Source organism: Cheilinus undulatus, linkage group 19, assembly GCF_018320785.1.
Source record: "Cheilinus undulatus linkage group 19, ASM1832078v1, whole genome shotgun sequence".
Lineage (NCBI taxonomy): Eukaryota > Metazoa > Chordata > Actinopteri > Labriformes > Labridae > Cheilinus > Cheilinus undulatus.
This window is the reverse complement of record NC_054883.1, coordinates 33,839,627-33,864,130: the sequence shown is the minus strand read 5'-3', so window position 1 is coordinate 33,864,130 and position 24,504 is coordinate 33,839,627. Positions and strand designations below refer to the sequence as shown.

The 24,504-nt window shown below is 39.2% G+C and overlaps 1 protein-coding gene across 1 annotated transcript; it reads left to right on the top strand.

The window, feature by feature from the left end:
- Positions 1–696: 696 nt before the first annotated feature.
- On the top strand, positions 697–23,139 carry tnfsf10 (TNF superfamily member 10). The gene is made up of 6 exons (XM_041814751.1): positions 697–880; positions 6,458–6,583; positions 13,194–13,239; positions 15,605–15,721; positions 18,324–18,568; positions 21,345–23,139. Exons 1-6 carry the CDS (start codon positions 773–775, stop codon positions 21,552–21,554), a joined length of 852 nt encoding a protein of 283 aa, XP_041670685.1. The 5' UTR covers positions 697–772; the 3' UTR covers positions 21,555–23,139.
- Positions 23,140–24,504: the final 1,365 nt, after the last annotated feature.

Genomic DNA, 24,504 nt, shown 5'->3' with positions numbered 1-24,504 from the left:
AGAGGACACTTTACCAAAGTTTATCAAACTTTTTTATCTTCCGTAGGGGTATCCAGGGGGACACTTTCATGGCTTTTTTTTTTTAAAACATGATGTCACCCAGGGTGACAATCGCCTCCCTGCCCCCCTCTGAGTGCATCAGTACATTAGTTATTCTTGAATTCCTTTATATCCTGTGATGCTGTCAGAAGGGAGGGGAAGAGAGTCTGTGAAAGACGTTAAAATGTAGCCAGAGACTGTTTGGTTGCACATGAACAGCATACTGAAGTAACTTCCCCTTACTTTAATTTACTGATGAGTAAAGTTTCATCATGGATCTGTATTTCTTTAGCCCAGTCTTCTTGTCTACTCCCTCCATCCTGCTCACCTCTGTAGAGTTTTGATAAGTCATGTACATGCCAAACTCCATCCGTGGTGCCCCTCTGTGCACGTTTTCCTCCTGATATCTGATCATATTGTGATGTAAAATGTGTTTTTCTCACAGTAAAGCTCGGTACAAAGATCTGCAGCACAGATACGCGTGTTCACAATAAACCAAAAGGCTATCAGTGTTTTTACAGCGAGCCAATGAAACAATAATCTCTCCTGCAGAAATTCAAAGAGGGAAAAGCTCTTGTTCTGAAGGCCGGCCCCGCCCCCTCCGCCTCCTCCTGGCAGCGCAGGACGGGGAGGGTACAGTGAAGGAGTTAGCTCTCTGCCATTGTTCTTCTGCTCAAGTCTGGGAACAGGACGGGACGGCGCTGGTCGGGTACCGGGCGGCGGGTCTGTCGGTATGACGGGCTCAGGGCCGAAGCTCGGCTTGCTGCTTCTGGTGGCGGTTCTGCTGCAGACTGTGGTGGTCACCATCACCGTGCTGCACTTCACCACGGCTCTCAACTCGGTAAGAAACGAGCACAAAGTTTGGATAGGGAAGCTGGAGGCGCACTGCACGGGTTTACGCATCGCCGCGCAGTGCGTAATACGAATTTTGACGCAAACTGAAGAAAATTAGTCCTCTTACTAACTTTAAACTCCGACTTCTGCAGACTTTGGTGCGTAAAACTAAAGCTGACAGTTTGTGTTGGTAACTTTTTGAACTCGTTTCTATGCACTCTGATTCTGCTGCTGCTGCGCTCCAGAGAACACGTCTGATAGGGCTGGGCGAGAAATCATTACGAACTAGTTTTACAGCTGAATACATCCAGGTCATCTCTGTTTCTCTTTAGAGTTGCCAAAACACTAGAATGATCAACTTTGACATGATTCTAGGAAAATCAAATACCAGTTTGAGATTCTGGGAATGAAAGGTGAAAGTCCTGGACATCCAGCATCAAAATCTTTTTCCCTTTTTAGTCAGGTGTTGGGAGTCTGATAAATCCAAGTTGTACAAAGACATTGGCAACATTTCTGCATATGAGGTTGTCAAAAATTCTATCTTCTTGTTTTTTAAATGATCAAATCTCCATGACCTTAATGCCTGGTGGTATCAAAAGTGCAGAAACTTCATGATCTTTAGAAATATTTGTAACCAAAAGAGAGGAGAGCAATGTCTGAATTGCACAAAAAAGCCCATTCCATCCCATTTTCAAAACGTTGCCAACATATTTATGCAATTTAGTGTGCAGGAAGTTACCTGCATTTTTTGATCATTAAAAATAATTATTCAAACAGGGTTGAATATCATGTTATCGTTTAAAAAGCTTCCAGATCCTCTGTCTGTGGCCCTATTTGCTCCTTTGGTTGCATAATTATGTCAGCTTTGTTGCAAAACAGGTTAACTATGCCATTAAAAAGAAAAAAAGATCCCAATCAACTAGGGATGCACTGATCAATTGGCCAAAATCGGTATCGGCGCCGAGTTCCTTAATTTTAGGAGAACGGCCGATCCTTGTAAATAAGATCGGTGGATAAGATCGGTTTCATATGCCTCTACCTAATAAAATGTGAAAAATGAAAGACTAAAGGAACTGATATAATTTAGTGGTTTGGACAGCAATGCTTTAAACTTTTCATTTATATTTGAGAGAACTACCTCATGTGCAGTTAAAACAACAAGTTTGTATTGTTTCACGGGTATTGTTCAATGTTATTCAAGAAAGTAAGATTGGAACATTGAAGGTGTATGCTGTCAGTTATAAAAAAAATCGGAATCGGCAGGTCAGCCTTTTTAAAGCTTGGTGATCGGCCAGAAAATTGCAGTCGCTGCACCCCTACAATCAACGTGATAACATCACCAAATTTACATCTAATTTAAACAGCTGCACTTATTAAACCAGGGTCTCTGACCCATTTGAACCAAAACCAACCAGTCCACATCCGTATGACTGCTGAGGGCTTCATGTAGCAATAGAAATAACAGATACATCTCCAAACAGATTGAAATACCTTTATTTTAATAGTATGGTTGTGAAGACTGGAGAAAAAAAAAATCTAATCTCTGATTTAGATTCCGACTCCGATTTCAGATTCTCATTTCTTAATAAAGATATTAAATCATGTAATCCAGAGATCGAGATTTTGCCGGTGTGACCTGTCTCTGACCTGTAATTATTTTGGATACCTGGCACGTTGTCAATATAAGCTGCATGTCTCTTCCTCACTCTGTGCATAAGCCTCTGCAAGCAGCCACACAGATGACTGGAGAGCGTTTAAGCAGCTATAGACTGGGCTGACTTTCACAAACAAGACAGATGCAGGTGCGATGCACAAGAGGAACGCTGCCTCAAACCTAACCTTGTAAATCAGATGCTCCATCTCTGTCATCAATCAAACCTTTCTTGAAAAGCTCCAATCCACAACATTTTGTGCCAAACTGAACACTGTTTGGACCAATCAGCATCTTTGGAGGAGAACAAAGTGGAAGATATGGGCGGGGTTTCGTTGTACTTGAAGCCTTTTATAATGGCTGCATAAAGTGCAGTGATGAGCTCAGCTCTGTATCCCACCAGTTTTAAAGAATAAGTAAGAATTAGTTTTTGAATTAAAGAATAAGAACAACACTAAAAGCTTTTCATGATGGGGAACATGTTGTCACTGTTGTCAGAACTGGACCACATTTCCTTCTAAAACAAGAGCAAAGGGCCGCACTGACAGCTTGTCTTGGTAGAGAAAATGTTTCTACACTTCTCCTGACCGGCCTTGGCATCAATTTCAACTCAAGAGAAACGCATGCGCACAGGGTCATTTTGTCTTGTCACTCTGATTGGCCTATCATGGACAAAACGTTTGACCAATTACCTTACAAGATTCAAAAGCCTTGCCCTTTCCAGACGCCTTTCCAGGGAGCTTTCCCTGATGAAAGTGAAATATATCCATGTAGTAAATATTTGAAACAGTCGATCTGGCGTGTCAGGATACCTCAAACCAAGAGTGCTTTGTAAAAGTCCCGTATACAATGCTCTGTACAGTGTGTTTACTTCCTGTATTCCTCCACTTCACAGCTCCCTCTCCCTGCTAAATATTAGCATCCTGTCACTGTTTAAAGCAGGGACATGAAAGTTAGGGGTCAATTTTTAATGCAAACCTTGATATTTTTAATCAGTCTCACACTGTTTGCATTAAAAAATTTGCTGAAGCTGCACTGGGAATAGAAATTGTACTCATTTGGAAGGCTGCTTGTGCTATTTCCAACTTTAGTTCTCTAAGAATCTCTTTAAGAAGCAAAATAGCTTTTGTAACCCATATATCCCTACATTACTTGAATCTGGACCTTGTGAATTGGAATCAGATCGATTCAGGCAAGCAGTGGTGATACCCTACATGAAGCCCTTAAAAACACCCGGTTGATTTATTGACCCCAAGATGGTTTAATCCAAAAAACGCCTCCTGCGGGTCGGTCAGATTGAGGTTGGTCTCTTTGATACTTGATGTAGTCTACTGAACCTAAAGTTTGCTGCACATGTGATTTTATTTATTAATTGAGATTTATCTATAACTCTGAATACTTTATGTATTTAAGTTATTTTGAAGCTACAAACTTGCATACATGTAGACTAAATATTTATAAACCGGAAGAAATTCTGACCAATTAGGGAGCATTTTCCTTGCAGGTCAAACATTTTGGTCTGCCTATAAATGCTGCCCTGAGAATACAGGTCTAACCTGAAATAATTATGCAACAATGGAATAAGTCTATGATTTAAAGCAGATCAACTGAACTAAAGGTATGAAAACTCTTTGAGACTCCTTCAGGTCTGCCTGTGGTTTTAACACGCATTTAACTGGCTACGGTAGCTACCTTAAGCCAAAAATTATTGATGCTTTATGCAGGCTTGGCTTTGGACCAAGGTTAGTTCACACCCTCACTACAAATGAAGCATGCCAAAATTGGAATAAAGGCGTACCAAGACTCAAGTTTTTAAGTAGTCTTGGTACGGTTGTCTAGTCTACACCAGGGTTTGATGGACCCCTTTCACACCAGTGCAAATTATCTTAACCAGCTCTGCAAAATAGTTCATTAACCAAGCAGTCTGGATGGGAGTGCAACCTAAAATAATTCAATAGAATGATAAATCCTCATTTAGTCTAAAAAAATATAGTACGTTGTGGACAATAAGCATATAACTCTCTTACTTTAAACGGACTTTTCCTCAGCATTAGCCTTTCTATTTCTTAAAAACCTGACACATTGCCCAGCCCTAACATCATATTTCCTGCTCTTTTCTGCACTGTCAACCAAAAGCATTGCTTTCACTGCAATAAACGATCACTCCTGCAGAATTCAGCCTCATGCATTGGCACTATTCCCTTCTCTGCATTTGCAAACACAAAAGTAGAAAATACAAGGAAGTAGAGAGGTGCAGCAGAGGTGGACTGGAGCTATTTTTATGATTAGCTGTGATTATCAGGAAGAGTTTCACTGAGCTGCCCTCTCAGTAAGTGTTTGTGTATGACAGACTCACTCAGCTTGTTTGGGTGAAGCCGGAGTCCTATGGTTACCTGGATCTGGTCCAGCTGAGCTTTCAGTCTGTGTTTACAGGAGTTAATCATTAAAGCAGCAGCAATATGTGGAGAAATGAAATCTAAACAGTGGAAAATAAGACAAGGGAGATAAGCCAGGAGATTCTGTTGAGTCAGGAGAAACTTTAATGCAGAAATTAAGATTGTGAGGAAGATTTGTACCTCAGTTTCTGCATAAATATCATGTTTAAATGAGAGAACTTCTAGTCCTGTTTGAAATATGGTGCAAATCAAGTGGGAAATATTCACAAAGAAAGCAAATCAGAGCTAGAGAATGTGGTTCAGAGGATGTGATTGATAAGAAACTAGAAGGGCCACCTGGGATATGAGGCAGTGTGGGACACTTTTGTGATCTTTGACCTTGAAGTTAAAGAAAAGTCAAACACATGATACCGTCTGTAACACTGAAGACGTTGGCAGTTCATTTCAGGAAAAAAGAAGGTTTTATCACATTCATAGGAGGATAGAGCAGCACTTTGGTAGAAACTGGTATAACTGGGTTCAGGGTTTTCTTTCCTGAGAACTTCTCCTTGCAGGGTGGCAAATCCATCTTGTGTTTACTATTGAAGATATATTATTAAAATATAAGGCTAGGTTACTGTTTAAGCTTAAAATAGACAAACAGGATTCTACCGAGCTATTTTTGTTTGCTAGCAGCAAATAAAAATAGAGAAAATCCAGGATATCATCTACATGTTTGTGCTTGTTTAGGGTTCTGCACATATTAAAAGTTTGAGAAACAGTCATGTGAAGCTTATGAGCATGCATGAATGTTTTATTTTGCAAGATTGAATGTTTTCTGCAGCTGGCGTCCCATCACAACTCCAGATGGGGGGCAGGAAGTGATTTCTGCACAAAGAAGTGCTATCAAATGTTGCAGGAGTTGCAATATTTCTTTAACTTGAAGTGTGTCAAAATACTAGTTTAACAAATCAATTTTTTGCAGCAGCAGCAGAGATGCACATTATGCAAACATTCAAGTGTCAAATTTTTTTTTAATGGTTTACAAAAATCTGCCTTTTTGTGTTTTATGTATGTTTTTCTTCATCAAAATGAGTGACATGAAAATGATGATGCCCTTAAACAAAGCAGATGACATCACATTAATAAAACTAAAAGAACACTAGCCTCTTCTTAGATGCTTGCCCCACCCACCTATGTGATATCACATATATAAGGATAAGCCATTATTACTATGTGATGAGGTTAAAATTTTTTATTGACCAGATGACAAAGTAAAGCTTTGTCATCGGTCCATTTCAGCCTAAATTTTACAATCTCCAGAGAGGAAAAGCAGTGGACCAAGAAGAAGGGCTGTTTTTGACCTTGAATCTCCACAATGTTTTCAATTCATTCCTGAGTCAGAGCGGACGTTTGTGCAAAGTTTGAAGAAAATCTCTCCAAGCGTTCCCAAGATATTGCGTACAACCCTGATAGCAAACTGTATGGCCTTTACGGAGGCATGAAAATGACCTCTCTGATTGTTTGACGCTCTTCCTCTCGTTTCCACTCCGTGCAGATGAAGGAGACGTTCGCAAGGAGCAGCGTTTCTTGCCTGACGGGCGCTGACCTGCAGAGCATCACGGCGGTGCGGGGGGATCCGTGCTGGCAGGTCACCCAGCAGCTTCACCTGCTCATTGAAAAGGTAAGAGAGACCTCAAACGCTGACTTCAACCCTCCTTTGAGCTTTAATCTGAATATAAATGTCACTTTGAAGCTGCATCCAGCATTACATCAGCTCTAAATAGCCACTCCATATCAGTATGTGTCCATCAGATTTAATGACTCATTGATTATTTGGCCAGCTGTGGAGATTTTTGGCCTTCAAAAAGCAATTTTCTCCCTCCCAGTCTGCTGTGGATCAAAATCTCCCCACCCACTGGAGTTCGGAGACATTACTAATCCCCCCACACTTCATCTGTGAGCTCCAACAAAGCTTTTATTAATATTCAAGGGTCTCTATGTTATCAGTACAGTTACATTTGGGAATTTTGTGGGAGGTCAGCTCAAGTTTTCTTAAAAAAGGAGTTTTACTTAAAGCTGTTCTGGAGACAATGCAGAAATCAGACATTTATTACTCAATAGGACAAATATTTAGTGAGTTATGAGGAATTTGAACCAGATGAGATTGCAAGTTTATTGTTCAATAAATGTAACCACAGAATATTTATGAGTGAAGTTAGAAAATATAGTGTTACTTTTTAATTATCTTAACTGAAAATACCAGGAGCTTTCCCACTGAAAACCTCATTCACACAGGCCTCAAAGTCCTGACAATTTCCTGAATATTTCACCCAGACGTTTTCATGCCAGTCCTGTAGTGCATTTCCCACAAGAAACCTTGTGAGCTGATGTGAGAACAGAGCAGGAAATGTTCAAGAAATGTTACCGCAGTTGAGCAGGTGGTGGTGATGACTTTGATTTTATGCACTGCTGCTGCTGCAGGTAAGTCATCCTCGTTAGTTAAAAATAGTTGAAATCAACCTTGAAACCTGCAGGTATAAAGCCAGTTCAGTTGTGCATGAACTCACAATCGATCGTAGAGAATAATGGTGGTGAATTGCAAGAAGGCAGCACAGAAGGGCAGAATCTAGTAACAGTACATGCCAGTGGTGGGCAGTCAACTGGTATTAATACTGTCACTGGTGAAATTTCTGTCATGAAATGGACTTTTGCGACACCATCATTACCACTTTCAATGCATGCAATGTAGTGTAGTGCACACATGTTAACATAGCAGTGATATGTGATAGACAACAGCCCAGTCTGAGTCCAGTCAGTAGCATGTTTTAAGAGCAGGCAGATATCAGTCAAAAGTCACCCATCCATGCTGTTGTAATGAATGTGCTGCACAGTAATCAGGAGAAATGTTGATGTCTGTACAGCAACATACAGCGAGTGTGCTCACTTTGCACAGCGTCTCTGACGGCCTGTCTGGAGCCTTAACACAAGATGAGCTGCAGTAGTTTAACCCTCTGAGACCAATGTTGTCATAAACGACAAGAAGTGATACAGATTATTGTCAGTTAAATGACTCTTGAATCATATGTATTCGCTATGGCAAGCCATTTTAACATTTAAAAGTTAAGTTTGACTATCTGTAATTAAAATTGTAGATATCTACAATGTCTTTCTGACTAGTCGTAATTACAGTTTTAATTCACTTTTAACTAGGCAAAATTTAATTACAGATATCTGCAATGACGTCGCTGAAAACGTCATTCAACTCATCACATATCTCACAGATATCTGTAATTCAATTTCGCCTAGGCAGAATGTGAATTAAAGATATCTCAAACGTCATTAATGACGTTGCTCTATTTTGGATATCAAGAAATACATCATTTCCCCTCCCCGCTGTAATCAAACAAGAAGTGGGTTTATTTCCTTATTTCTCTGAATGGAGGAAGAAAGAAGCAGTCAGAGCGTTGGCTTACACAGGTAGGCCTACAAGGTGACATGTATTGCGAGCGGATTTCCATAGATTTGATGTTTTGAACAACAACCAGCTCCTCTCCCGCCCAAAGTGGGGGGGTGGGCCAAATTTGTCGTAATTACAGATATCTGCAACGTCATTTCGCCAAGTCAAAATTCTAATTCAAGATATCTCTAATTGCATTTTGACTAGGCAGAATTACATTTACAGATATCTCCAATTTGAATATCTGTCATCAAAACTAATGTCAAGATATCTATAATTCAATTGTAGATATCTAAAATTGACTTATAACTATCCCTAATTCCATTTTGAGATATCTACAATTCCATTATGACTAGTCCTAATTCCATTTACAGATATCTACAATTTCATTTTGCCTAGTCAAAATTTAATTCAAGATATTGTGTCAAAATTGACTGTGCACCACAGGGTTGATGTTTTATAAGCTTTTTAATTCAAAGAGTCCAGACAAGACACAATGGTTAAAAAAATAGCTTAGGGCTCAGAGTTGTTCTGAGTCTGATACCAGTATCAGAAATACGTCCAATACTGCTTAAAATGCAGGTATTGGTATCAACGAGTAAACGAGTTTATGCACCGATCTGATACCATTTGGTTTAACTTAATATTTAGGTTTGTTTAGCCATGCTAAATGATAGTGCTATCAACCAGAAATCAAATTTTCTTTGCTGCCGTAAATCACTGCATGCACGAGCTACCGTTTTTTGAGAAGCAAAGAAGAACCAAAGGACCAATGCAGCAGCAAAGAATGATGGCTGCGTGACATTTTTTGTCTGAATGTGATTGTGAATACCTTCTAGATCGGCGCTGTCATACACGAAAATAAGTGACACAGTTAATCAAAAGTCAGATAACTTTTGAACCATACATCGCTGCCTCTTACTTGTTTTTTCTCTTGAAGCTAGCCGTTGTTTCCACCCATTGACACGAATGCAGCCTTTAAATCCCTTGTGGCAGCATTTTCAGCAGGCCTGGAACTCGTGTAACTTTTTAAACTCACCGATACTACTGTTAAAGTTAAACTAATAATAAACCAGCTATTTCTATCATGTTCTCACAGTAGGAGCCTATTCATTACTTTGCTGGAGTGCTTTTATTGTGAATGCCCAAATCAGGAAATGTGGTTTTGTCAATAGAAGCTTAACACAACTCAACTACAGAAAAATATAACTGAAACTTTAATGAGTTGGTAATAATGCTCATAATGCATTTACACTGGACAATTTACAATTTGCAGTTTTGATTATGGTATAATACATGAATATATCACAAGTCTCCTTATTTAGTTATCAAAGAAAATGCAGAGAATTATGTTAGTTATGATGTGGTTATTTCTCAACTTAAAGCAAACAAATACAATCACAGTAGCCTACTCCTGTCAGAACAACTTAATATTTCCCTAAAAATAAAGATACTCCTACAAAGTGCAATAGTGGAACTATTGTAAACTTAAAGGCCTTTCTGCAGGCATTTTTATGAACCTTTCAAGTGTTACTACATACAAAAATGTCTGCTGCATTTTATGTGGTTATTGAATTGGTTGGAATTGTGATTAGATTAATCATGCAGCACTTAGAACAGCTTGTCCAGTTATAAAGAAATGAACACTGATTGACTCATAGAATCATTTTTTATGCTCAGAAATTAGTTGAATAGACCATTACAGGTCTGTTTCAGGCAGAAAGGGAGGGTTGTGACATCTGAACATGAATTTAAATCTACCATTTCTTTGAATTATGTAATGCAGTGATATTAAAACAGAAGTAGTCCTTATGGGTGTCTTTTTGTTTGCTTTTATCATTATGTTGTCAAAATATCCTCATCAGAAATGTATTTAATGAAAAAACAAGACTGTTACAAAAAGCCTCAAAAAGCCTGCACATTTAAAGTCCCCTATTTACACCGTCGCTGTTTGAACTGTAACACTGGTCATATTTTCATTATTTTTACAGGTTTAAATATTGATTTCTTAAACTGCATTTATCTCTCCCAGCTGGTTTAACAGGCCTGCTTATCTCTGTGCAGTAACAGTAACACATCATAAAGATGTGGAGAATTGTGGACTTGGCTAATAAGTTTGTCTGTAATGTATCTTTGGCCTTAAGATTTACAATTCCCATCCCTTATTGCACAAAATTGTGCTTTTAGTTCCTTAATAGATCATGTTATGGAAATACTTTGAAGGGAAGAAATGCACATTTTTGGGTTGCAGCTTTTGCTAAAGCATCTTTAGTCAGTGTGGCTCCACAGGGTAGAGATGTGTATCACTGGAGTCTCAAGTATAAAGTCTTTAACCCAAAAGAATACGTCAGTAGAAACTATAACAACAGGTGATTTATGAGTGCATTACAGCTCAGTAATTCTTAATATCAGATCATTATTGGAGGATTCCTGAGCTCTGAACACGAGCCGCAGCAGAAAAATGCAGAAATGATCCAAATCAGAGTCTGCAGACGCACAATGAGCTCCTTCATAGCTGGAGATGTGATGTGATCCTGTGTGGTTTAATCAGCGGAGGAATGTGTTCACCTGCCCTCCTCTCAGAAATCAGTCCTCCTCCTCTGCTCTGTGTTTGTGGGGTTGTTTAGTTCCCCGTCCCTCATCTCTAACCCTGCTACTCTCCTAAAGCCGGCTATTTTCTACTCCAGATGTTTGATTAAATTTAGTTCAGAACACAAACACGACGCTGGGACAGGCTGACCCCAAACATCGCTGTGTTTTCTTGACCCGGGTCAGAGAGTGATTCAGAGTTAGGGATCCTGTGGATTTATAATCAGTTTAGTGTCGTTTAATCCTGAAATTATACAGCCTAAATATCTGTAGAAATGATATTCCCACATGATGATTCCTTAACCTACCTGAATTATTCAGTTGCTGCTCAGTTAGTACTCTGCCTTCTGGGGAAAATTTAGACTAAAGTTTTGATAGAAGGCTGATTGTCAAACCTCAAATACATGAGGAACACAGTGGATTCTGTCCTGATAGAGAGAAAGAGGACCATCTCTTTACTCTCACAGGGGTTCTTGGGGGATCACCCAGTGTACATGTGATTAATGGACTAAGAGAGGGCTTATGATTGTGTTCCTTAGCGCGCCATGTGGGAGGTACTGCAGGTATACGAGCTACCAGGGCTGTTGTTACCAGACTTCAGGTCTCTGTATGAGAAAATAAGAGCTGCTTCCTCCAGCACAGAGAACATGTTCTCAGTGTTGTTGGCCTCCGTCAGGGGATTCCCTTCTCCCCTCTCGCTGTTTGAAGGCACAGCTAGGGGGAGAAGGGTTTCAGATTTGGTGACCTCAGGATTTCATCTCTGCTTTTTGCAGATGATGTGGTTCTGCTGAACTCTTCAGCTGGGGACCTTTAGCAGCCATTGGGGTGGTTTGTTGCTGAGTGTGAATAAGCTGGGATGAGGGTCCATTCCTGCAAGTCGAAAAGCCATGGTTCTCTGCCGGAAAATGGTGGATTGCTTCCTCCCGGGGGGAGGGACTCTCTGCCCTAAGTGAAGGAGTTCAAGTATCCCAGGGTCTTGAGGGTATGGCCCAAGAAATTGACAGGCTGATAGGTGCACCATTGGCAGCATTGCAGCCATTGTACCAGACTGTTGTAGTGAAGAGGGAGCTGAGCCAGAAGGCAAAGCTATCAGTTTACCAGTCGATTTTCGTTCTGACCCTCACCTATGGACACGAGCTTTGGGGAATGACCCAGAGAATGAGATCACGGAGTCTTTTCCTTGTATCTTCATCTCTTCCATCTCTTCTGATCTCTGTTCTTGTAGAAGTTTAAAAGCTTTAGGACAGTCCTTAAGATGTTTAGAAACTTTACAGTTCAACCAAAGACAGATCATTAAAGAGACAGGATGCAGAGTTGAGATGTTCTGAGCATCCGAACATCTCCGTTTGTAGACTGAAGGGCCACAACTGTGTTAACTGCTCTCTGTGAGCATGAATGTTGACTGAGCTTCAAGCTGATCTCAGCACGTGTACATGTTTACAACAGCAAAACTGTATCACCATCCTCCATCTGCAGATATTTGCTGCAAGAATAAACATGCTCATGAGCAGATGGTATGATAGATTTACAAACCTACTTTCTGTTTCACCCAGAATGCCAAAACTCAACATGAACTTGTTATTTCACATTCTGCATTAATCTTTTCCTCTCATCATGTGGTTTTCTTTTCTTTTTTTTTTTTGCTCCATATCAAAGGTTAGAAAAGGTTTAATCAAAAAAAAAAAAAAAAACTGGCTAATTGGGTGAATTTGGCTCTTAAAAGTTGTTTTCTTTCTCCTGGGTTGACATCACTGCTGAAGCTGTGAAAATCAATAACCTTTACAGCTTTACTAAAGAGTGCAGCAACATTTTTAAGCCATTACATTTACTGCTGTGGTAAACATCCTTTTATCTCCATAAAAATATGTTGTTTTTCATCCTTCTCTTGCACTCTAAGAGTTCTTATTTTCAAGTTTTTTCAATTACTCTTAAGTTTCAGTCATAAACACTTCCAGCTTTAAAAATCATTGTCATTGGTTTGGCAGCAGCTGCAGCTTTATGAGCTGGAACATTTGGTTAAAGAACGGAAAATACGAGGAAGCGGAAGAGAGGAGAGCACGGGGGTGGATTACCAGGAGGAATCTGTTACCTGAACTTGGAGGTGCCTTTTTATTCACCTGAGTGACTTCTTGATCCAGGTGTCAGCAGGATTTCAGGGTTTCCATTTAGCTAATATCTCTCAAAATATGTAAAAATAAACATTTATACAGTCTTAAATAAATGTTTTCTGCTTTTCCTCTCACAGTCTCTGTCTCAGCGCTACCAAAGGCAGATTTCATCAGCAGTCAGAGGTAAGAAATCACAATTAATCAGTCCATCTTGCATATATCTAACGTGAAATGTTCAAAACTGAAACCTTGTCACGTCTTTATGTTTTTTCATATCTTAGAACTAAGTCGATCTTTATTGTTGTAGCTATAAAGGAAAGAAATGGCATACCAATGCAGAGATGTGCCTTAAGGCAAGCTCAACACACACTATATGGACAAAAGTATTCAGCCGCCTGACCATTCCACCAACAGGGACTGTTGTATTTAAATGCATGTACTTTAATATGGAGTTGGTCCCCCTTTTGCAGCTATAACAGCCTCCACTCTTCCTGGAAGACTTTCCACAAGATGTTGGTGTTTTTCGGTGGGATTTGTGCCCATTCATTCTGTAGAGCATTTTTGAGGTCAGGCACTGAAGTTGGACCAGAAGGCCTTGCCCACAATCTTAGTTCCAGTTCATCTCAAAGGTGCCTGAAGGGTTGAGGTCAGGGCTCTGTCCCGGCCAGTCAAGTTCTTCCACACCAAACTCATCAAACCATGTCTTTATACAGTCATGGACGAAAGTATTGGCACCCCTGGAATTTTTCGAGACAATACACCATTTCTCCAAGAACTTGATGCAATTACAAATGTTTTTGGTATACACGTTTATTTCCTTTATGTGCATTGATGTGCATTGGAACAACACAAAAAGCAAAAGAAAAAAGCCAAAATTGATGTAATTTACTTTTTCCTCATTTTTGCCCTTTTTCACAATTTTTTGCCATTTTTTGCCCATTTCAGCTACATTTTGCCATTAAGTACCCATTTTTTCCCATTCTTACCACTTCTTTTTCCATTTTTGCCACCTTTAACCATTTTTTACCACTCTTTGCCCATTTAAGCTGCCTTTTGCCATTGAATACCACTTGTTTCCTCATTTTTTGCCCATTTTTGCAACTTCTTAAAGTTCCAGTTAGACGGTGTAAAAAGTAGGGCTGACAGCCTCCATTCGATTGGTCGATTGTTTAGTGAAAAAGCTATTGTTTGACCAAGATCCCCCTGGTCAGCAAGTTTTTTACCTGAACGACCAATCAATTGGTTGGTGACAACAGTCCTAGTAAGAAGCTTGTTGATGGTTATAGGAATGATTGGTTTCAGTTATTTTTTCTTAAGGGTGTGCAAACAAATATTAAGTTTTTGGCTTTTTTCTTCTGCTGATTTGTGTTGTGCACATAAAGGAAATAAACATGCATATACCAGAAATCTTTGTAATTGCAAAAATTTCTGGGAGAAATGGTGTATTTTCTTGAAAATTCAAGGGGTGCCAATACTTTCATCCACGACCGTAACAGGTTCAGCAATATTCATCTACACAGTGTACCTTGTCTTTCTTTGGATGAGCAGGCTTTAGGAGGTTTAAAAGTACTGTGTAAAATGGTAATATTAGTAAAATCAGGCAGTCAGGTTCTAGAGTAATGCTCACTTCCAGTCCGAGTCCATTGGTCAAAAATCCAGTTGAGCAAATCACAGACAGCTGGTTGCAGGATGATGCAAGCAGATGAATGTGAAAAGGGGAATGAAAGTCTGGTTTTGAAATACTTTTTCAAAGAAGAATGTTTTGTTAGATAAAACTATGCTGTCGATTTTGGAAATGATTTCGTAAATTCAACTTTTAATGAGCTTTAAATGATAACCTCCAAGAAATTATTTTCATGAATTTAAATTCATTTTTATTAAGCTGTTTTTTAAGCATTTTCTCATTCTTTTAAGGATAGATGAAACATGAATAAAGGTTATAATGTATGATATTTTCATCACTTTATTGTGCCAAAGTGCTGCCAGATCTACTGCTGGTCTGCAGAGCTGAGCTTTCAGGCACTGACCCAGAAAAAAGAAACACTTAAACACCTCTGCTGTTTCAGCTTATTTACCCTCCATAACTGTTTGTTTAAGAAGAGATTTAAAGATTTTTTAGGATAAATGACTCCCTGATTCTCAGGCAGAGAGAAAAAAGGAGACATCACAGACGCTGAGCATCAGAAGTGATCTAGAGGAAATCAGTGCAGCTGAGTCCCAGATCTCCTCTAAATCCTCTCTCTAATTGAACTTTAAACACAGAGATTTTCCTTATCTGAATGAGTCTTAAATTTCCTTTAGCTGTCTTTTATTTCCTCCTGAAATATCATTTCCATACCCATTATATCCATCTTTTTATTGCTGTCTGTTTCCTTTTAAGATCCACTGATTTTATGGCTTGTATTTTTTTATTGTGCAAATAAAAGTCTTTAGTTTAATTTAGCGAAACATAAACTTCGTTATTATTTTCCAGCAGCGGTTTATTAAGACATATGTGTACTGTTTTTGCTCACACATCTTATATAAAGTAATTTCCTTCTCCTTTTAGATGAGGTGTCACGGGTGCTACCTTCACTTGTGATGGTGGACAGAGCGTCACCTCGACCCAAAGTTGCCGCTCACGTCACGGGGAGCTTTGTGCCTAAACTGGAGCCAGAGGGAGGAGGTGAGTCCAGGAGAAAGAGTCTCAGTAAAGCAGGAAAAACTCATGCATCTGGTTTGGGACAAATGTTTTGAAACCGTGCTGATATAAAACCTGTAGTAGAGGGGCGATCCTATGGAATGCATGCTAATCAAAGTCAGATTATACAACCCCAATGCCAAAAAAGTTGGTGCACTGTATAAAATGTAAATAGAAACAGAATTCAGCGAGTTTCAAATCTGAAAAAAAAAAAATAACACATTTGATTCACAATAGAACATAAACAACATTTTACCATTTTATGAAAAATATTAGCCCATTTTGAATTAGATGACAGCCACACATCTCAAAAAAGTATGGACAGCTCCCATTTAAGTTAACTGGCAACAGTTCTGTAATGTGCCTGGGTATAAAAGGAGCATTTTAGAGAGGCAAAGAAGTAAAGATGGGCAGAGGTTCACCAATCTGCAAAAAACTGCATCTAAAACTATAGAACAATTTAAAAAAATGTTCCTCAATGTAAAATTGCAGAGCCTTTGAATATCCCAACATCTAGAGTCCATAATGTCATCCAAAGATTTAGAGAATCTGGAGAAATCTCTGTGAGCAAGGCAAGGTTGTTATAGTTAACTAAAACTAACTAAATAACTAAAACTAAAATTCAAAAATTATTTTAGTTAACTGAAACTAGATAAAAACTAAGCTTTACCAAAAGATTGAAAACTAACTAAAACTGTATAGTGCGCTTACAAAACTAACTAAAATAAAATAAAAATAGTGAAAAAATATTCTTAGTTTTAGTCTTTGACACAACCATACCGAGTTGCACAGACACACAAGTCTGGGGAGTGTAAAATTGCCAGATCTGATTGGTTAAACTCCATACAATGGTAGTTTTATGTCTGGAGTTGTATTCAAACATCATCATTAAGTAAATAAAATGATAAGTGAAGAGTAGCTTGTTTCAATATGTTTTTTCACTCAGCCCCGACATTTATCCGTAAGAAACTAAAGCTAACACTAAAACTAATTAAAACTAAACTAAAACGAAGCATTTTTGCAAAACACAGCTGGCCGTACCATCCACAAATGACAGTTAAAGCTGGATCATGGAAAGAAAAAGCCATATGTGAACACAATCCAGAAACACTGCCATCTTCTCTGGATCAAAGCTCATTTAAAATGGACTGAGGCGACATGGAAAACTGTTCTGTGGTCGGATGAATCCAAATTGTAGGTTATTTTTGGAAATCAGGGATGTTGTGACTAAAGAGGAGAGGGACCACCATGTTTGTTATCCTGGGTCAGTTCTAAAACCTGCATTTCTGATGGTGTGGGGTTACATTGGTGCCTATGGCGTGGGCAGCTTATATACCTGGCACTATCAGTGCTGAAAAGGAGATTGAGATTTTACAGCAACAGGCCTTGACTATTTCAGTAAGACAATGCTAAACCACATACCACATCCATCACAACAGCATGGCTTCACGGGAGAAAAGTCTGGGTGCTGAACTGGCCTGAGCAGCTAGAATCCCTCATCAGACAAGAATGGGACAATATTTTTCTCCAAAAACTCCAGCAACTGGTCTCTTCACTTCCCAGATGTTTACAGACTGTTGTTAAAAGAGGAGGAGATGCTACACAATGACAAACATGGCCCTGTCCCTGCTTTTTTGAGTTGTGTTGCTGCCATCAAATTAAAAAAGAGCTAATATTTTTCATGAAATGGTAAAATGTCTCAGTTTCAACATCTGATATGTTGTTTATGTTCTATTGTGAATCAAATATGGGGTTATGTGATTTGGAAATCGTTGCATTCTGTTTTTATTTACATTTTACACAGCGCACCAACTTTTTTTGCATTGGGTTATAAATTCAAATATAAATTGCTCCAACTCCAACATACCATAATATGCTTGGTTCATTGCCATGGGTTCCTTACAATGCAGTATATGTCACAAGGGCATAAAATAGTTTTAAATGCTCTTTTCTCTTTTTAATAAGAGAGGTGTTTATGGGTTCTGACCTAAAACATCCATTACCAGAGTACAGCTAAAGTCTACCAACTTAATTCATCCTTTATTCAGGTTATAATAAAGACATTCAGTATAAATCTTTATTCTCTTGTGCAGGAATGCCTTACCAGTTCTCTTCTAAGTAAGCTCAAATTAAATTTATTGTCAAAGGTTGTAATGTTAGCAACACTTTAAGCACAGCTTTGCAATCAGACACTTTTTATTACCATTTTAAATGTTTGGTGGGAAAAATACACAGTTTTAATGGTTTTGATTTAAATTCCTGAGAGCTTTAAACCTTGTCAAAGAAGGAGAAAAATATGGAATAATAAACAAAAATAATCAATTTCAGCAGGTTAGAATGAAGAGAAAACTGAACAGAAATAAAGCCATTAAAAGTCAAAATCCTGGAATAAATAGTGACATTTTGAACTCTCATAGCTTAATATCACAGGTGTAAGAACTGTAGGATTGTGTGTTTAAATGCTTTTAGTTTCTATCCATTTAACCACAGAATTACAGCAGTAGATTCACCATACTGATTATTTATATCAATCTTTTCCTGTCATGTGGAAAGACTCAGCTGATAATTGTTTGTTTGTTTGTCTCAGCTCCGGTCTCAGCTGGACGTCGGGTTCAGGGCCAGAAGATTTCATGGTGGGAGGGTCAGAAAGGTCTGGCCTTCCTGCAGGATGTCCAGCTGGTGGACGGCGAGCTGGTGGTGCCGCAGCCTGGCCTCTATTACGTTTACGCCCAGACCTACTTCAGACACACCCACTCCCTGGAGGAGGAGGGTGAGGAAGGAGAGGAGGCGGAAGACAGAGGAAGGCCGCTGCTGCAGTACGTCTACAAAAAGGTAAAAATCACCAGTGATTTTAAAGTCTCTGTCTGACTTTGACTGCCCCTTATGCTCACGGTTACTGTGTGACTCCAGCCTGTTCTGTTGCACTGCAATGCTGTTTTTAAATTCTGAGATTTGTTGTCGAGTAGATCATAGATCACCCATGTTAAGACAGTGAAGAGATAGTAGTTGTGCTCAAAGCCAAAGATAAACTCAGAGCAGTGGGTCTTAATAGTTCACAACGCTCCGATGACACAAGGTTACATCTGTAAATGTTTATTGGGTGCTTTTTCTGTAATGTGTTTGTGTATTAAAGGAGCTACTAATCAATCCTGACATTAGATTATTGCTTCAGATCCAGCGCTTTAAAGTGTCACAGATGGGTCACAGATGCTTGCTTTCAAGGACTAATAGGACCCCAGATGAGAAGTTTCATGAACTCAGATAGAGGACGTCCAATTTTATGGTATGAATATTGGTAGACGCCATTTCAGTCTCTGGTCAGAAAAGTCCACATCCATCATCATCCATTGCTGGACAGACTAGCAGTTATATTGCATGGCCCATGTATGGAGGCTGTAGTCCATGTAACAGTGTCTGTGCGTTCAAAACAGACCTCGGCCCATTGCTGACCCCCCTCTCTTCTCCACACATCTCCTAGTTCTCTACAGCTGTGACATCTAATAAAGATGTGGATGCAGTTATAGCAACAGTTTGATTAGAAGTTCTTTATCAAAAGAGCAAGAGAGCAGAGATTTTGAGACAGGTTTTGAAACCTAGATGTGGCCAACTTGTACGTGCAATTAATCCTGTGTGCAGGACAGACAGATGTATGGATGGAAAGAGACTGAGAAAGATTATGGTACCAAAATGTTGCCCACTTGTATACCTAAATGTTGACAATTTACATGTAAAATGTTCCCAATGTGCAGGATGGAAAGACGGATGGAGATTTTGAGACAAATTTTGGTGCATGAATATTGCCAGCTTAGACGTGTTATTTAGCCAGTGTGCAGGGTGGATGGATGGACAGAGAGTTTGCCACAGGTTTTGGTACCTAAATGTTGCAAACTTGTACTGTATGTGCAATTTACCCAGTGTTAAGGGCCGGCGGCCAGACAGATTTTGAGACAGGTTTTGGTGCATAAATGTTGCCAGCCAGGAGGATAATTTGAGAAAGATTTTGGTACCTAAATATCACAACTTGTGTGTGCAATTTGCAGTGTGCAGGACGGATGGATGGACAGAGTTTGATGCAGCTTTTTGTATCAAAATGTTGCCAACATGTTTTTGCACTTTACCCAGTGTGAAGGACAGATGGACGGATGGAGATTTTGAGACAGATTTAGGTAACTAAATGTTGCCAACCTCTATCTGCAACTTATACAGTGTGCTGGGTGAATGGATGGATAGAGATTTTGAGACACTGATACCTAAATGATGCCAACCTTAATGTGCATTTTACCAAGCATGCAGGATGGATGTAGGGAAGGAGATTTTAAGACAGGTTTTGGTACCTAAATGTTGCCAACTTACAAGTGCAATTTACCAAGCATGGAGGGCAGACTGATAGACAGAGATTTAGAGAATGATTTTGTACTCAAATTTTGACAACTTGTACGTGCAATTTACACCGTGTGCTGGACAGATAGATGAACAGAGATTTTGAGGCAGATATAGGTAACTAAATGTTGCCAACTTGTATCTGCAATTTATCTACTGTGGATTGATAGAGATTTTGAAACAGGTCCTCATACCTAAATGTGATAACTTAGTAAATATGTGGAATTTACCAGGTTTGTAGGATGGACGTACTGACAAAGATTTTGAGTAAGACTTTGATACCTACATGTTTCCAATGTTAATGTGCAATTTTCCAAGCATGCCAGGCGAATGTAAGGAAGAAGATTTTAAGACCAACTAATTGTTCCCAACTAACAATTGCAATTTACCAAGCATGCAGGGCAGACTGAAGGACAGAGATTTAGAGAATGATTTTGGTACTCAAATATTGGCAACTTGTATGCGCAATTTACCCAGTGTGCAAGACTGGTTTTAAGAAAGGTTTTTGATATGTAAATGTTGCTAACTTAACTGCCAATTCACACAGTGTGCAGGCAAGCAGAGGGACAGAAATTTTGAAAAAGATTTTGGTACCTAAATGTTGCCAACTGGAGCATGCAATTTACCCAGTGTGCAAGACTGGTTTTAAGACAGGTTTTGGTTGCAAACTTTTGTGTGCAATTTACCCAGTATGCAGATCAAACTAACGGACAGTTTTAGAGAAAAACTTTGGTTCTTTAATGTTGCCAACAAGAAATAGACCAAAACCTTGGACATAAATTGCAATGTGTTGTGTACATTAAAGGAGTGATACATTCTGTTATTGCAAGGATTAAAAGTATCAAAATATAACTAAGCTTAAAACTGGATTCAATTTGATCGAATTGATGTGTAGGAGAGGAATAATTCCTTTTCAGGGATTTAAGCAAATATCTTTACACTGCCCTAGTTTTACACCTACATTGGCAATGTTTGGAACCTGTTGTTGTCAATGTATTTGTGCAGTTTAGTGGATGTTAAGGAGTTTGCTGGGAACTAAAAACAAGAGACAGCCTGATATTGGCTGTCTCAGACTTACTTTTGTTGCTGTGCTGTTGAAACAAGCTCTGAAATGGTTTGGTAATTTGTATCATATAAAAGTTTCAAATCTTGTGCCATGACAACCCGACATCCACCACCTTTTTCACCTCTGTAGCCCTCACTCACTCACGTCTCCTTCTCCCACCAGGTGAGCTCCTATCCAGTTCCCATCCTGCTGATGAAGACGAGCCGGACCTCCTGCTGGTCCCGGGGCTCCCAGTTCTCTCTGCACTCCGCCCACCAGGGGGGGCTGTTCCCACTGAGCACCGGGGACCGCCTGTTTGTCACTGTGACAAACGCCTCAGCCGTGGACATGGACGAGAAAAGCAGCTTCTTCGGGGCGTTTCTCATCAGCTAGACCTTTGAACTCTGGACTAAGGACTCTACTGAGGGAGCAATGTCACATAGTTTTTCTTATTTTTAATGATTTTTTGATGGAGGATCTGTTTGGGTGAAACATCAGTGCAGCCTGGAGACTTTTCCTGATATGAAGCTAAAAATGAAAACTGCGACTCTTTGGGAAGCCTGATTTTCTTCTTTTCAGGATCACAAACTGAGAGAATCAAAACACTGCTTTAATTGGTGGAGAAAAAAAAGACTAATTTTTGTAGAAATGTTTGATTTCAGTGTATTAAAGCTAGCAGCATGGATTTTTGTACAAACAGTGATCAAGGGCAGAATAAGATATTCAGTAACACATTTAACAGAGCTGAAATTTTCCAAAATAAATCTCAACTTGTCTTAGATTGGGAACAATTTTGTGAAACATGCAAAAACATTGACCCAGCCTCTTCCACACTAAACAGTTTACTTAACCAAAAGTTTAGGCAGCCAATGCCAAAGATTAAGTCAGAAGTCCTTTGTCTTGTTGTGCTTCTTACCTTTAAGCACTCCCTGGTTAATCCTTTGCTTTGGTTCATGTTAATCATTGGAACTTGGTTAAGCTATTAAATAATCAAGCACAAAAGCATTCATTTAGAATATGTTATAAACTCACATGTATGGTGATGTGGGATATCATGTTTTGTTCCTGGTCAATGCTGGGTTTAAAATACATTGGTTGCTTGGTACCATTTTAGCAATAAACTCCAAAAACTAGTAGTGATGTTTCGAGCAGTGGTGCTCTTCATCAGACTCAGACTCTTCATCAGCACTTGCCCACTGTGGTTGGATGTGCGTGTGGACTTTTCTCCTAATAATCAAATCTAAAACACAGCATAGACTGAATGATGTCGTGGCTGATTAGGGACGATTGGAAGGAGGGAGTGGGCATGACTTATGTTTCAGGGTAGGTGTGGTTTAGTTACTCTTAAACTTCCATCAAGTCTAAAGGATGCAAATGCTGAAATGGGACGCAGCTAAAGCATTCTATACAGTCAGACTTTTTTTTGCAAGTAGAGTCGCCCCCTGCTGGCTATCTGAGATAATTCAGGTTTAATGGGCTCCAACATTGGCCCCAATTTTTAGACCTTTTTCCTTGTCCACTTCTTATACAGTCTGAGATAAACTCATGCAAACCTTGTGTTTTAGTTGCTAATACCCTTTTATGCATGAGTCAAAATGCAGTTGAATAATTCTTTTGCTTCTTAATTCATTCATTATTGAAAAATTGTGGTCTGCCTTTTTAAGAATTAAGATTTTTTGTGTTTTTGTATTGAATTCACCTGCAGAATTGCTAAGTGGCTAACTTCATGTGAAATTGTCCAAAGATGTAAATATTTCTCTATGTTTTGTATTATTTTTCTCTTCAAGCTCCTGTAGATTCTGGGTGTGGATTCTTCAGAAAATGTTCTTTTATTCTGAAATTTTTGCTCAATTTAATGTTCGATCACAGAGATGGATGAGTGAACCAGGCTTTTCAAATATTTAGATAAGTTGTTGCTCGAGGTGTAACGTCATCACGCCTGTCTCCCTGAACTGCAAAGTAAATTTTTCTAACACTGTTTTGAATTATCAGGCTCTGTGCCGTGTTTTCATTGGCAGCAGCACCACAGTCTCTCCTTCAGCTGTCCGTCTTCCAGCGTGTCCATCAATACTGTTTTCCAAACTGTGCATTAAACACTCCCTGGAGGCTGTAGCCTTGGGCATTCATGTCACTCTGGATTAAACGCAGGCTTTGGATTGAAAACACATTGGTTAAACATTCACAAGTACATACACAAGTACATCAGCATTCAAAGGCAGAAATGTCGAATTATTTTATGATGCACAGAAGTTAAAATCATCACTAGTTTCTTAGTTGAGGGGATGGTTTAGGCTTCATGATTTATTCTTGATTTGGGAAAACAGTTTTAAAATATTAAAACATTTTAAAGGTTCTTTCATGGTTTCTAGGTTTTTTTATTAGGGGCTTCTACCCTTTGTTTAGGAAGGAAAGTGGGGAATAACATACAAGGAAGGAACATGGAGGACCACTGATTCCTTACATGTGGAGCAACCCTACAACAAGGACCTCTGCATCCCTTTAACAAGGTTTCCAAGATAATAAAGCTGCATCTCAGGGTCTAATTGACTGATAACGTAACAATATAATAACTCAGAACTATCTGCAACTGTGAAGCACCGGGCTGTGCATTCACTGGTCTCATGATTTAACTTGATTACAATTTTCTCAATTATTTGATTCGATTCAGTGCCACTAAGCCTTTAATTGGTCCTTAATTTTCAATGTTACTTTCACATGGCAATTTTGCCCATGGTTCGTAGAAGTCTCCAACACTGCTGATTCCAAAGCTGAAGAGTTCTGAATGTAAATTCAGTCCCTGTTGGTGTAATGGTCAGGTGGCCATATACTTTTGTCCAAGTAGTGTATAAAACAAGTGATTTTGCCACAAGGAGGGGATTCTTTCTGAAGTTGAAAACAAAGAGGTGATGTGTCATATACTGAGAGCTGGTCTGTGCCTTTGGGGATCAGCACGCTAAGGCCACTGCCTCTGCCTGGTACTCACTGTAGCCAACAACCAAGTCCATCCCGGCAGGCTGTGGGCCCAAAGAGTGGACGGACTTCATGTTGCTTTTTTTTGGTGAACCCAGTCCAGCTGCCCCTTGACCTTCAGCCTGCTGCCACTGCTACCAGGCCCAGGAAAAGCAGAAGATTGGTGAATAATAAATAAACATTTTTTCATTTAAATTGTGTAATTTTAAGATGAAACATAGTTTAAGTGAGTAACTGGCTGTAAATGAAACTATTACCTTACATTTCATCTCCATTTAAATCATTGGAGACATGCATCTGCTGCTGGTCAATGAATTTCGAATCCCTGGAAACGCTTGAATAAACCTTGTTTGCCCTTTTTGCAAACACTAAA